The 14,752-nt window shown below is 35.4% G+C and overlaps 1 protein-coding gene across 1 annotated transcript in view; it reads right to left on the minus strand.

Moving 5' to 3' along the window:
• Window positions 1-11,369, minus strand: part of LOC132942719 (zinc finger protein 521-like) — a 130,446-nt gene extending 119,077 nt beyond the window's left edge. Inside the window, exon 1 of the mRNA XM_061011344.1 lies at window positions 10,585-11,369. Coding sequence (XP_060867327.1) covers window positions 10,585-10,624 — 40 coding nt within the window. The 5' untranslated portion in view covers window positions 10,625-11,369. The remainder of the gene's footprint in view (window positions 1-10,584) is intronic.
• Window positions 11,370-14,752: the final 3,383 nt, after the last annotated feature.

Here is a 14,752-nt window from a genome sequence, read left to right on the forward strand (position 1 = left end):
TGCCGATGTATTTATAAGTTATATATTTTTTGAAATTTGATAAACCAACGTGATACGACGCTTGGGATTTTAGACTTGACATTGGGTAACAAGAGATGTCACTAATCCACTTGAGACGTTTGAAAATAAATCAAGTGTGTCCCCCCGTCCTACATTCTTTGAAATTTCCCATTTTTAAAATACCCATTTATTTTTTAATCTATTGTTAAATACATTGTCTTAAAATAAATTACTAAAATTATTGATATTTTAGTTACCTATAAGTGATTCAAAAGGCAAATACCACGGCGTTCACTGATACACTAATATAGACGACAAGCATTAATAATAACCAATACTAAAAAAAAGTAATGTTTTACTTGATCTATTAGTATGGTGCTGATTTATTACTAGAGTTTCCATGTGTGTAATAAATGTAATAATAGAAAAGAGCCATATTTAAAATGTATATTTTATCTGCATGGATTCTATAGACTATAGTGGCTATATAGTATTTCGTAACGTCTGTGGTAGGCAATATGTGTAATCGTTTTCCGAGAGATCACCGGGTCACATACCCTTTTATTGAAAACTAAACACAAATCGTTGTTTGCATACAAATCTCTGTAAAGACGTGTGAGCACTAGCTGTTTCCAAAATCTTTGTATAACAATATATTATTGCAATCCGGATTACATCTGAAACATGTCTTGTGAAACATAATAATGGCTGCAAAACAGCATTACGGTCATCCTGATTTACCAGCAGTGACCAGACCAAAATATATGCCGAAGTTTAAACGGAAGGAGCAAAATCGTTCGAGGGCCAGAGCGTTATACAAATTGGAGTGAACGGTGACGAGAGGCGCGGCGCCGGACGTAAAGCCCATAATGTCCTAGTCTGGCGTATATCAATACGGCCAGAGAGAAAGAATCATGGCGCCCGAAAAGTACGAAGACGATGATTACTATACGAATGGAGCAAACGAAATTGGAGTGCTATCGATAGAAAATGATAGTCATATTCGACACAGATTCGGTGAAACGTGTTGCCGATACGACGAAGTCACAACCACAGCAGAAAGCATCGCTCTTCCTGAAGCGCCTCCGAATGGGTTTTGTCAGGGCCGTGAGTTACCGAGTGGTGTAGGGTAGGCAGTAGGCCGTTCAAAAAGTGGATAGACGAGCGGCCGTGTAGTGGACCAAAGTTTTGCGAGATTTCACTCTACTCGACTCATTTAAACTTTAAATACTTGTGAGTTGTTACTATAATTAAGAGGTAGTTTGGATTTGGATTTATATGCACCAAAGTACTAGATTGAGCGGACACGAATATAGCTCCACTCAGAATTTAGGTGCCATGCCACTAAGGTGCATAAATCGAGACTATAGCGCTCGCACATCGCTGATTTCGATGTGCAATAATAGTGTATAATAATACGATGAGTATTAACGGCCAACTAATAGTGTACCATATATAGACATAAATTTAGATTCCTATAGTGGTACCTATACCTATTGAATGTACAAAATATGGTTGCATTATTCCAAAGTAACTTCCTCCGACAAATCACACGATTACCGTACAACAGGACTGATGAATATAATATAATATGAGTGACTGAGTGAGTGACTACGTAGTTTTCACCAGACACTATTTACGCTATACAGGGTGTATCTGTGACTGTCCAGATGCATCCCATATATATAAATATATATAAATGCACGCAACCACTGCTTTATAATATAAACCTAGTATAATATAGTGCGTTATGTGCTGCACACGTGTCACTTCATACTGCGACTGTGACTATAATATAATACGTCGTATAACATATAATAACGAATAATATCGCGTAATGCATGGGGATAATATAGCCGCGCAGTGTAGGGGTGGCGATGATCGCGTGTCACTGTGCAATATAGCCCGCAGAACCCGCCGGCGTCTCGTAGTTTATCACTATATGCGCGGACAAATCGCATTTTATTATCCGCGGGTGGCGGAAAACCGTACGATTATTTCCTCCGGGCCGGGGTGTAAGGCGGGTGGGCGTGCGGGTGTCGATGGGGTTGACGAGAGGAGCAGTGGGTGAGTTAACGTGTCGCGGCCCGCGTCAAACTACAGTATCGTGCTCGTCCGATCGGCCGCGCCCGAACCAGTGGGTATCTCCGACAGTAACGCCAATTAATCCGACGACACGAGTTCGTGCAGCAAACCGGACAGGGGCGGCCATATAATTCCTAAGTAGTGTTGTATAGTAATGGTACATAATATAACAAACATGATGACGTTATGTATAATATTATTATTTTACAGTATGTATTTGTCGCGCGCGATGACAGTGGCGTCAGTTGAAGTTGTACACTACTGAACACTACTGAACACTATGCTGCTGCACATTAGTAGGTACGTTGTAACCCGCATACACGGCGTCAACTCGCGACACGAGCGTTGACAAATCCATCCCAGGGGAGGGGGTGCAGGTGGTGTGCCCGTCGTTATTATATTATCATTTATTCATTATTGTTATTACCATCGTAAAACGTAATTGCGCTTGCAACAGCACTATAATATATTTTAGCAGTGGCATGACGTTCGGTTACAGGTTAGGCTCTAGAACAACGGCGAAATGTCGTCGGATTTTCGACAGTTTTAAGACTGCTGCAGGAAGGACTGTTTGTGACGATTCCGAAAAATCAATAGCCTGCAAGACATAATATTTGATTTATGTATCACCGTGTAATATTATATTTCGTGTATTAATAATATAATATATACCTAATAGATATAATGTATAAACCAATTCATAAAACTTTCCACACATTTAGGACATAGGTATTTAAAATAAAAATAAAACATATTATAATACCGTTTTGTTAAAATAGATTGACATCTGTGATATTTGTACAAATTCGTGAAGTTCTCCGCCTGAATTCCGTTTGAATGCGAAATGCGAATACTGAATAACATTATGTTATTTTAATTAAAATGCAATATTTGAAATCGTCAATTGGCATTGAAAAATATGTTTGAATTTGCGCTCGCCCCTTTGAAACTATTCACGCGCTACTATGTGGATAGTATTTCTGTTTTCCGCGTGACTTATCCTCGCCAACCTTTCAGATATTCCTTATTAATGTATATATATTAACTTGAAGCACAGGACTTTATATCAAAAAGAATTACGATTCTAAAAATGACGTTTCTTGGAATCACTTTTGATTATTTATATGCAGTTAAAATTCAAATTATTTGTTCGCACCTATTCATCACATTATCGATTTTGTGAAATTAAAAAACTGAATGCAATTTATTTGAACCAACAAATCACATTTTTTTGTTTCTTCTTTTATTTTATGTTTTATGCATTCCACATAAACATAACTAATAAAACGTGGAAACCATAACAATTAACGAAAATGGGAAATAGTGGTTTTTCGTAGACCCAAAACGATAAAAATTAAAACAATTCAGAAATTTTAGAAACACTTGGTACAAAATGTATAATCTTAATTACATATTTAATGTAGTATATTATTTGGTTGGACCAAACTGCCTCCTTGTGGGTAATAATACTTTAACGACGGCTGTTGTCGTTTAACCGAAATAGGTAGGTTAAGTATAGGAGGTACTATGATATTAATATTTTACTATTACTATTTTAATAACGATTTTACTGTTTTAGAAAAATAATTTTGGAGGATTAATTTTTCTTTTATATGGTAATATTTTTAATCATTTTTTTTATCTATAAAGGCTCATTTTATCTATATTTTGAGCCTATAGATTAAAAAAAATAAATTGTTGATACCCCACTTCTAAAATAACGTTTCTAATGGAAAATGTCTGCAAGTAAATATTTAATAAATATATTATTCATTTCCATTGAATATCTATTAAAATATAGTTATGAGAATTGTAATCTTTAGCAGGGCGTAGATAGATATAATAGTGTACCATATATAGACATACATTTAGATTCCTATAGTGGTACCTATACCTATTGAATGTACAAAATATGGTTGCATTATTCCAAAGTAACTTCCTCCGACAAATCACACGATTACCGTACGACAGGACTGATGAATATAATATATGAGTGACTGAGTGAGTGACTACGTAGTTTTCACCAGACACTATTTACGCTATACAGGGTGTATCTGTGACTGTCCAGATACATCCCATATATATAAATATATATAAATGCACGCAACCACAGATTTATAATATAAACCTAGTATAATATAGTGCGTTATTTTATTATAAGCATATAATAAAATACGCAAACGGTTAGAGAGTTCAAACAATCAAACACAACTGCACTAAATAAAAACTACTATAGATACACATTTTAAATTTTAGATATATTACGTAATATACTATATGCATGTGAATATAGTACATATTAATGTACTATGCATAATCATGTTTTTTAGGGATTTTTAATTATACAGTTTAAATTCCTATTTTAATACATTTTTCGAAATACTGCTTCTTGTGAATTTAAAATAAAACATTCCAGTTTTTAGGATTTTATACAGCATCATTAATTGTTTTTTATATTATGGATACACTTTATTGTATATTGTATAATAGGTTATGGGTATACACTTTAAACTAACTATTAAATCATGTTCGTGTAACGGTATATTAATATATAATTATAGTGTAGCAGATAACTGATATTTATAAATGGATTTAACAGCAAAATACATTTTAAATTACGTCATTACTACGGTTAATTTTAATGGACGTGAACTTTATCCACAGGTAATCTATTGGGAATTGCCCACAAACGAATATGCATTACGGACTGAGCAAAAGTCGCGTTTTTATTTTTGGTGTCCGTGTTTGAAATGGATCATTGTTAAAATCTCGTCAATGTAGTCAGAACTGGGCAAAAATCAAAATTTCTAGATATCATAACAATATGAAACACTTTATGATTTACCTATATGACGTTTATTATGATATACACGTAAATGTATGTTTCACCGTTGTCGTGGGGGGTAGGATTGATCGTCATAACATAGCCGGGAGGTAATTTCCGTAACACAAAGAACTGATCTCCTCGCGATATCATAACATGATACAATTTTTTGGTTACGGACGCCGAACGAGCGGGCGTGTTGTTCGCCCCCGGTCTCGTCTCGTCACGACTCCTGCGCCACCGCCGGTCGTCGGAGCGCGACATCTGCAGCACCCACCGCCGTCCTCCCGTGAAAAGTTGCACCAGACGTAATAGATATTATCACCTTGCGTAAGGTTACGTGGTCACATTGTCAAAACATAATAATTAATATCGGTAGTATAATTTGTATCGGCATGCGCACTGCAACCCGCGGTCATCGGGTTTGAGCTCAACGCCGCAGCGGTGCCGGTCAAGTCGTTCGCCTTCTGTTTTCCGTTTATCATTCCGCAAGAATATTATATACTACTATGAAAGTACCAGTGCGAATGACGTGAACACCTATATGACATGTATTATAATATAGTAATATACATATTATTATATATAGCCTCCACTGAACGTGATATAGGTTCGCGGTCGAAAAGGTTACGGCGCCCGATGAGACGCGAACGCGACCGCACCTGACCGGGTTTCCAGACCACCCACCCCTCCATTAAACCTCATCTCTCCTAACCCGTCCAAAAGACCCGCAGCGGACGAGCCCGCACTCACACTCGCGGATATATACATAATATAATTTATACGTGTTCACACACATACACACACACAGGCGCGCTATCATCATCATATATATATATAAAATATATATATTATTATACGCATGCACGTACATTATATATATACGACGTACATCCCCCGGGGGACGACCGCCGCCGAGACGCTCGAGAGACAGCAGCTGGTCCCCCCGCTGCAGTTGTGCCGCTGAGAGCAGCCGCCGCCCACTCCTACCCACACCCGACCGATATAACTCCGTCTTCCTCCGTTCTTGCAACATACACACACACATACATATATACATACATATATATATATATATATATATATATACGCGCCTCCAACGGTCGCGCACGCACAAACCGGCATCGTCGTCGTCGTCGTCGATGCCGCGCCCGTCCATCGGTATATAGTGTACCCCCGAGAGACCGGCTACGACGACGACGACAACCACGGTTCGTATACTATACTATGCGCCACTACTACTGCGACTGCTATACGACTGTTACTGTATATTATTATTATTATATATAGGTATATATACGTACCTATAGCCGTATAATACTTGTACTAACTATACTACTACTACTACTACTACTACTACTACTACTACTACTACTATACAAATGGTACTATACACGCGAATCGGAACGGAAAAGTTTGTTACCTCCACTGCCACGCGTCCTGTTGGCCGTCTCTAGTCGAGGTACGTGCCGGCAATGGGGAGGGGGAGGGCGGTGGCGCCTCGTCATGGAAAAACGACGACTACCGTCCCTACCGTGCGGGCGTGTAAAGGGTGCGGGCGGCGGTGGAGCTGAAGGCATACTCGCGAGAAGCGTATACCGGCGGGAAAACCGAGCCGGCAACGCTGCGTCCCCAGAGACCTGACCGTGCCCGTTGAATTTCCCATTGCGTTACAATGGGAATTCATTTTGACCGATGTTCCTACAGCCGCCGCCGCCACCCGCGCACAACTCGCTGACGGACATCCCAAAGTAATTATGATCTCGAATCGATTTTTTTTTTTTATATATAAAACATTTGTGTGTGTATATGAATACATATATATATAAGTGTATGCATGGTATATGTTTCGTGCACGAGAAAAACACTGTTCACACATGGATTATATTATTATGGTATATATTAACATACCTACTATATAGAGCAGAGGCGACCAAATGGTCGATCGCACGCGATTTCAAGATTAGCCTTTGATAGAATTTACCATCATAAACTTATAGTAACCACCCATAAAATCCTAGTGACCACTGCAGCTATACCTGCAATAGTTGTTCATATTTGTATGGCTCAAAGGAAAAATATATTCTCAGTAGATTTTTAACAAAATAATGTTTGGCCACCTCTGTTATAGAGTATGAGGCACGTATATTGTTGGTCAATATCAAAAAAAAAGTTAAGACAGTATAACAGCCACTTTTATACCGCGTCAGACGCACTGATTGCTAACAGGGATCCTGCAGGAGCAAAGGGGAATTCATCCACCCTATCCCACTACACCCCACCACAACGCATAACTGTAATTTCCCGATGTTTTAGCCTAGATATCTGTAGTATTGATGTAGTAAATTGTTTTGTACATTTCCCTCAACCCCCTCGAAATTAAGCACTGAATCTGCCACTGATGGCTAAGTAATTGCGAAATTATTTAGTATGAATTTACGCTAAACAACACCATTCGATAAGTATTTAGAATAATGAACTAAATATTAGTTAGGTATAAACACGCAACGAAGGAAGACTGTGCTGAAAGAATGTCAAACGATATAATATTATATCACATTATGATATAATGGATATACTATTGCGTCCATAATATGTTGTTGGAGTTTGAAATGGTTATCGTGATATAATATTTCACATCTCAAAGTTTTCCGAGTGCTCCTTAATATTCGTAAATGCACACACCGGTGGTGACGAATCCAGCTTTCACGTTATGCTGTTGAAAAGATAGCTGTAAAAAGATAGCTGTAAAAAGATTCGACAATCTTCAGTAGTGTAACAATGTGACTATAGGGGGGGGGGGCAGCTATATACAGGGGTGGACTGGGAATACAAATTGGCCCAGGGTAAACAAAAAATTCAGCCCAATTTTGGGCTAATGATAAAATATTTATAAGTTATCAGCCCAAATTTTTGGCAGGCCCAGGCGGGGATCGCTCACCCAGTCCAGCCCTGGAGGTGGACGATGATGCCAGTTCCGAATTAAATATAACTTCAAATATTTACGGCGGTCGGTGAAAGCTTGGAACGCACGACGGTAATGTTTTTCGCCGCTCGATAGATAAAATATATTATAATTATAATTTGACAAAATCCAAAAACTATTTTCTTCAATAAACAGTGGCATATTATGATATTCATATTAACTTTTTTCCCCGTTAGTTCGTAAAAAAAATAGTTTTCCGATTTCGTTTTCGGAGCCTTTATAACGATTAAGGCCCCTAGCTAGGTATCATGGGTATATTCCACTGGGTGGTGCATAGGGCCGTTAATTGGTTAATTTTATAAAAATACATTTTTCTTATAGTTAAGTATTATACCTCCCAATATTATTATTTGTTGCATTGACCCTCCCACCATTACAAAGTTCTGGCTATGACTAGTGATGATAATAATGCGTGTTAACTGCATTTTTTTATTTACGTTACATTTTACTTTATTATATTATGCAAATATGAAAAATTTGCTAATCACAATTTACCACATACTCTCATGATTTGCAGTTTGGTCCCTTCCATTTTAGGTACGAGTTTCTATACAAAAGTCTAAATTCAAACACGTCAACAAATTTGTGTTACTGTAATAATGCAATGGAAATTTGTCTATTTTCACATGACAGTCTGTCTGGATGTGAACGCATGCATTATATTATTATTTCATTCAACTATAAAATATTGTAGTTGACACATGACTTTTAATCTAAAACCTCGTTCGAAATATTTGGATAATATTAATATAGTTAGGAGGTAGAAGTTAGGATTGTATTATGTAAAACATAATATTTTTGGTGACTACAATATCATAGCGTGTGTCTGCATTATTGCCTAATAAATATTAAGTAATCTCAAATAGGTACCTAACATATTTAATTATATTTATTTATGAAAAACGGACATGCCCAAAAACATTATATAATTAAGTATAATATAGAGTTTAGATTATACAGTTACAGTATACAGAATATAATATATGAATGTACATTGTACAGTTATAAGCTTAGTAGAATAAATTAGTATAACCGACAATACAATAATTCATATAAAAAATCAGGTTAAAAGTTACAACACATCATTCGAACTCAATATAAAATATAATTTTATGATAATTCAACATGATAATAACTAGGTAGTTACACCAAAACTATGTTAATATACATGATTACGGAAGTAATGTGTTAAAGCTTGATTGGATTTGTCTTCTTCAAAAAGTCAAGTTTGCCTCTGCCTCAGCCCTTGGATCAGCCAGAGAACGTAAAATTTCTGATTACCCTTGACAATTACATGGCTAGGGAGACCTGAGAATGGTCAATCGATGTGTAAAACATTTAATCATATTTCTCGAATGTCATGTTATTGTAACACAACCCAATAACCTATATTAGCCTATGTCGTTATTTTTTTAGTTGTTCACTATTCAGTAAATTCACATTTTTAGATTTCTACTCAGTTGTTAGGTACTAAATGAATTACACTTATGAATTATTATCGATTGTTCTGTTGTGGGTAGTACCACAAAACCACACATAGAAACGTCGATATGAAATGCACAATCATTTGTATTGTCAATAGATGATATTGAATTTACTCCCTCACGTGTTTGTGGTCCATCAATTTTATTGCTCATGAAAATAAAAATTAACATTTTACTTAGGTTTACAGTTTACTGTTTACACGTCATCGTGTCAACATTCAACCGGTTATTCTTATAGAAATAATAGACGGAAAGGCGGCAACAGTTGCCTTGTGTACGTGTAATATTTTATCTATCTATATATACTTAATAGCTGGCGACACGTCCTCCCATAACGGTAGCGAGTTTCCGTAAAGGTATTTAATGCAATAAAAATCTACTACCTGCTGTAACAAAAACGCGGATATTGGTGCACGCACGTGTATAGTTATACATAGGTAGAACATATTGTTATATAGTCAGTGCTAATCAGTGCAATGTCGCGGTCGGTGAACACGCAGTGGCATTGTGGCATACCTACTATAATAATATATAATAATATTATATTATGTTTCCGATTATCATATTTTACGCACGTACATACCACGCACGCGCTTTTTTAAATATTATTATAATTTAAAATGTATACCTATTAAAAATATTGATAATAATTGTTAATAAAAAATATACAGTACAAATTCGAACAAATAATAAAACCGTAGGCAGGTACCCTGCTGGGATGACATTTGTGATGAAGCATGCTGTTGTACACATCTCTCCACCGTGCATTGTTATAATATACATAGTGTCTAGAAAGTTTGGAAGTTTTTCACAAGTGTGCCGACGGTATAATAAACGTGTTTTGCAGAGTTTCCCTGTATAAATATATATACACGTGTGTGTGAAGTATAAATATAAGAACCGCTGCCGCTCGTTGAGGAAAAAATGTCATACCCTCCAGTGCTTTTGAAAAACAGAAGTGGATTTTTATCCCGCGCACTCCACTGCATCTTATGCACTATATGCATTGCACGTATATACACAGGTATTTCGGAAGCGATGTTACCGTATATACATACATCTATCGCATGCTCCAAACTCGTAACCATAAAAACCAGTGCAGTGCATGTTCTAATAACGCTACGATTTCACACCACACGGTAATTGAACACAACGTATTTTATGGGTATATGGAGGTAGCTGGTGTATAATATCGGTGTACTTACGTCTGAGCGAACGAGGTGTAGCCTGTTTCCTCCTAGACATGATGCGTGCGATACCGCACGATTCGCGGGCGGCCGCGTGGAGTTCGCGCCTTTTTATCTATCTCTCAATCTCTCTCTCTCTCTCTCTCTCACACACACACTTTTTCTCTCTCTCACTCTTTATATCTATCGTCTTTCCGCTCCTTTATTATTTATAGTTATTTGTTTTTCGTTTCGCACACAAGTCCCTCGCCGCGCCCGCCGATGTAAACGCGATCACGCGATCCTCCCGACCGACCGACGGTAGCGGCGAGACCACTACGAGTGGGCTAATATACGAGTGCGAGTCCGACGATCGGAGGAGCTGCAGCGCCAGACGTTTCCGCCGCCGCCGCACGTGCGTTTACGGAAACGGTCACCGCTCTCGTGGGGTGAAAATAGCGCCCGACACGTGTGTATAATATTATATTAATCTCTTAGACACTTACGCACTGGGTGAATAATTTTGTAATATATACGACGTACAGATCATAGGTATTATGATATATTATTAAATTATTAATATTCCCGCACTTTCTCGGCCGCGGTCAAAAATATATAGTGAGTTAAATTTTTTTCGTACGCGACGACTACACCTCGTGCGATTTCCGATTCCCAGTACGAATTTCCGCGGTGTGTACGCGATTATGCCACTTACGAATATGCATATATATGCATAATGTACGTGTGTATTGTATTTACGCGCCGCAGTCGTGCGTGCGTGTTGAGCGCGTGTGGCGTATTAGAGAACACTTCCGGTCCGGACAACGTCGGGCCAGTGACTTCCGCCGCCGGCGAAACGTTCGTCGCCGACGCCGCCGACGCTCGGCTATGAGCAGACGGGCCGGCGCGCGCAACCCTTATATTATATACCTACGCATCGTGTGCGCGCCTGCTGTGCTGTGTATACATATACCTTACATTATATATATATACGCATCGTACACGTGACCGCGATATTTTATACCTATATGGACAGCAAAATAATTAATACAATATTTTAATAAATTTATGTGTACATATTATTATAATAATATTATTATTATTAGTGTTGTTATATTTACTATCGTCACGCCACTGCGTTTTACTATCGATGTTTTATTATGATTGTTATTGTTTTAAACCTTTAAGTCAAGCGCCTACTATATATACACGGTGATAAATTAGAGCGCGTCGACAATGTTCTTATTATAAGTCAAACCGCTAACGTGCAGCTCTCCGAAATTACAAGCGTTTACCTTGTTTATATTATACACCTATATAGTATTATATTGTCATTGTTTACACTCTCCTATCAAAGTCAAAGTGCTTTCAGTAAAGACTTTTGCTATTTACTTCAAGAATACTTGAGATCAAATACCTGTGTGCTGCACTACTATGCCATGATATTGTACCTATATACTTATTTTATTATTTTCAAGGGGATAATATTTAAACTTTATACATGATAACAAAAATATCAACAAAAAAAATGTCTTTATATAATGTACAAATTACAGATAAATTAATATTATATCCTGATGAATGCGTTGCTCATTACGAAATCGGTAATTCCAGTTGTTTTTTTTTAATCAACAATTTGCACATAAAGAACATGGATTTACATGGAATTTAATTTACCACTAAATCAAATATTCTAAGTTAGATTGCCGCATTGACTGAACACTATTTTTCAACGTTGATTAGATTTAAAACATAATTTTTTTTATTTACCTATAAAGATATTTACAATCTGTTAACCATAGATAAATTGTTTTATAAAATAATAAAACAATTTAGTTACATGGTAAATAACAAAATTTCACTAACGGCGCCTTAGAAAAACATAATATAAAAAAATATAATTTTAAAGAACCATACTAAAATTTGAGACTAATTTATTTTGAATCAAAATATTTTTGCTGTATTAATTTTCTAAATGTAAATAAAATTGAGTGGGAATATGGAATGATTTCTAATATTTAAGATCAAGTCTCAAATGGTTTTGCTCAATATTCCAGACCTATTGTTCCTACTTACAACTCCCCGAAAAATAAATGTATACATCCTTTGTAAATAACTATAGGTAAAAAATAAAAAAAAAACAGACAATTTTATAACTGATAGACGTAATACATATTAATATATTACCTATATTACCTAATATATAATAGGCATACCTACAAGTATTGAAGTATATATAGGTACATATTACTATATTAGTATATTACCCACCTAAGGGCTACCTTGGATTATAATATAATAGATTAATACCTACTTAATATACCGGTATAGGCCTATATAAAGGTTCTACATACATATCTAATAATTATATATAGGTATGTATGTTTTTGCTGTTTTTGGATAACAATAACATTTTAAAACCAAAAAAAAACGTAAATCACGTGATTACTACCGGTATTAATGTTTAATATTAATGTATTCATCGCATAAATATTTAACTGCTTTGCGCGTAGAATGCAATATACCTATTATATTATTTATTATATAGCGATTAACGGAACGCATAACATTTTACGTGATACAAGTCAGAACATTATTACATATTTATACAGGTAGATACACATAAATAATAAGGCTAAACGTTATGTACATATTGTGATTTGTGACAAATGTCTTAAAGCATTATTACCTACATACATTTACACCTGCTCATTCATCCACAATCATATAACCACACACACCAGTCGCCAACACTAATCGGATACTACATAATTATTATTATCAAACTTCAGCATAGATAAACGTTAAACGTAATTATAATATGACTATACCACATTTATGGTAAATATATAGGTAAATACCTAAGCGATTATTGCAATATTATTATCATTCATAATCGTTTTAATGACTTCTATCTCTATTAGAGGTTTTAAATTAATATATATTATCATACAGGTTGTTGACAATGAGTAGTGTACCCATCATTTATTTTATTTTCAACGCACCCTTGTCGTGTAAGTGTTTAAATTTTAAGCAGTTAACCATTGGTAAAAATATTAAAATACATAAACCAAAAAGTGCTCAGCAGCCCTATAGTGCCTGATAGGAATTCCAAATTTTTACTTTTATATATTATCTTAAAGACTAAAATAGATCGCCAACATTACCGACTAATCTATATTGACGCAGACATCTAAAAACAAATTTTAATATGTTGAAAAATTACCTTTTACCACAGAACAAAACTCTTGCAATATAATATATTTATATCATTATTATATTCTGTGATCAAATGTACATTTAACTCTCATAAAGTTATATTTGAGTAACTAATGGTTACCATTTATATACAAAAAAAATACTAATTAGTAAATTCTACTAATATTTTTTTCTATAACCAATAGCACCCATTTATAAACAAAAATACCCATCGTAAATCTCAAAATTTCTGTTTAAGCACCTCTTCGGGTTGGATCTTCCGGATCCAATTGTAAATCTGAACCATTCATGGAAACACTCAAACACGCACAAAAAATTTCATCAAAATCGGTCCAGCTGTTTAGGAGGAGTGTTAAGTGATACACACGAACAAAAATGATTTACCTAATATAATATATAAAGATAGATTTCATATAATACTACTATCTGTTTTAAATAAGGTTCATCTATATTATACCTACATAAAAAATATTTACATATTGTATATTTTTTTTTTATATATATATTGTATATTTATATCGAAAGAATTATAGATATACCTAACCTATTTCATTTAAAATTATATATATTATATCAAGAACTAGGTATTCACTAAATTCAACTATTATACATTTATACGATTTATTGTTGCCTATTCACGCGTGTATATATTTTTAATGCCTATTATATTTTATGGTAATGCAATATTTAGTGATATGAGGCCAAAACTACTTAATGTTCGGTAAAATACTAGCCCCCTCTAAAAAAATTCTATCAAATCTCCACACATACTTTACACTTTCACAGTACACAACTACACAAGCATTACGTATGAAAATTTGAATGTATTCAACATGTATGTAACCATTGACTATAAATACTATATTATTGTATTTATAATCAATCATGAAACGTTAAAGGTACCGCGGCTATACGTATTGAAATTATTGAATACAACACGGAAATTATAGAACTCGATACGACACGGTCATTGTAATGTGAATCAGGC

The sequence above is a fragment of the Metopolophium dirhodum genome, chromosome 4 (assembly GCF_019925205.1).
Source record: "Metopolophium dirhodum isolate CAU chromosome 4, ASM1992520v1, whole genome shotgun sequence".
NCBI lineage: Eukaryota > Metazoa > Arthropoda > Insecta > Hemiptera > Aphididae > Metopolophium > Metopolophium dirhodum.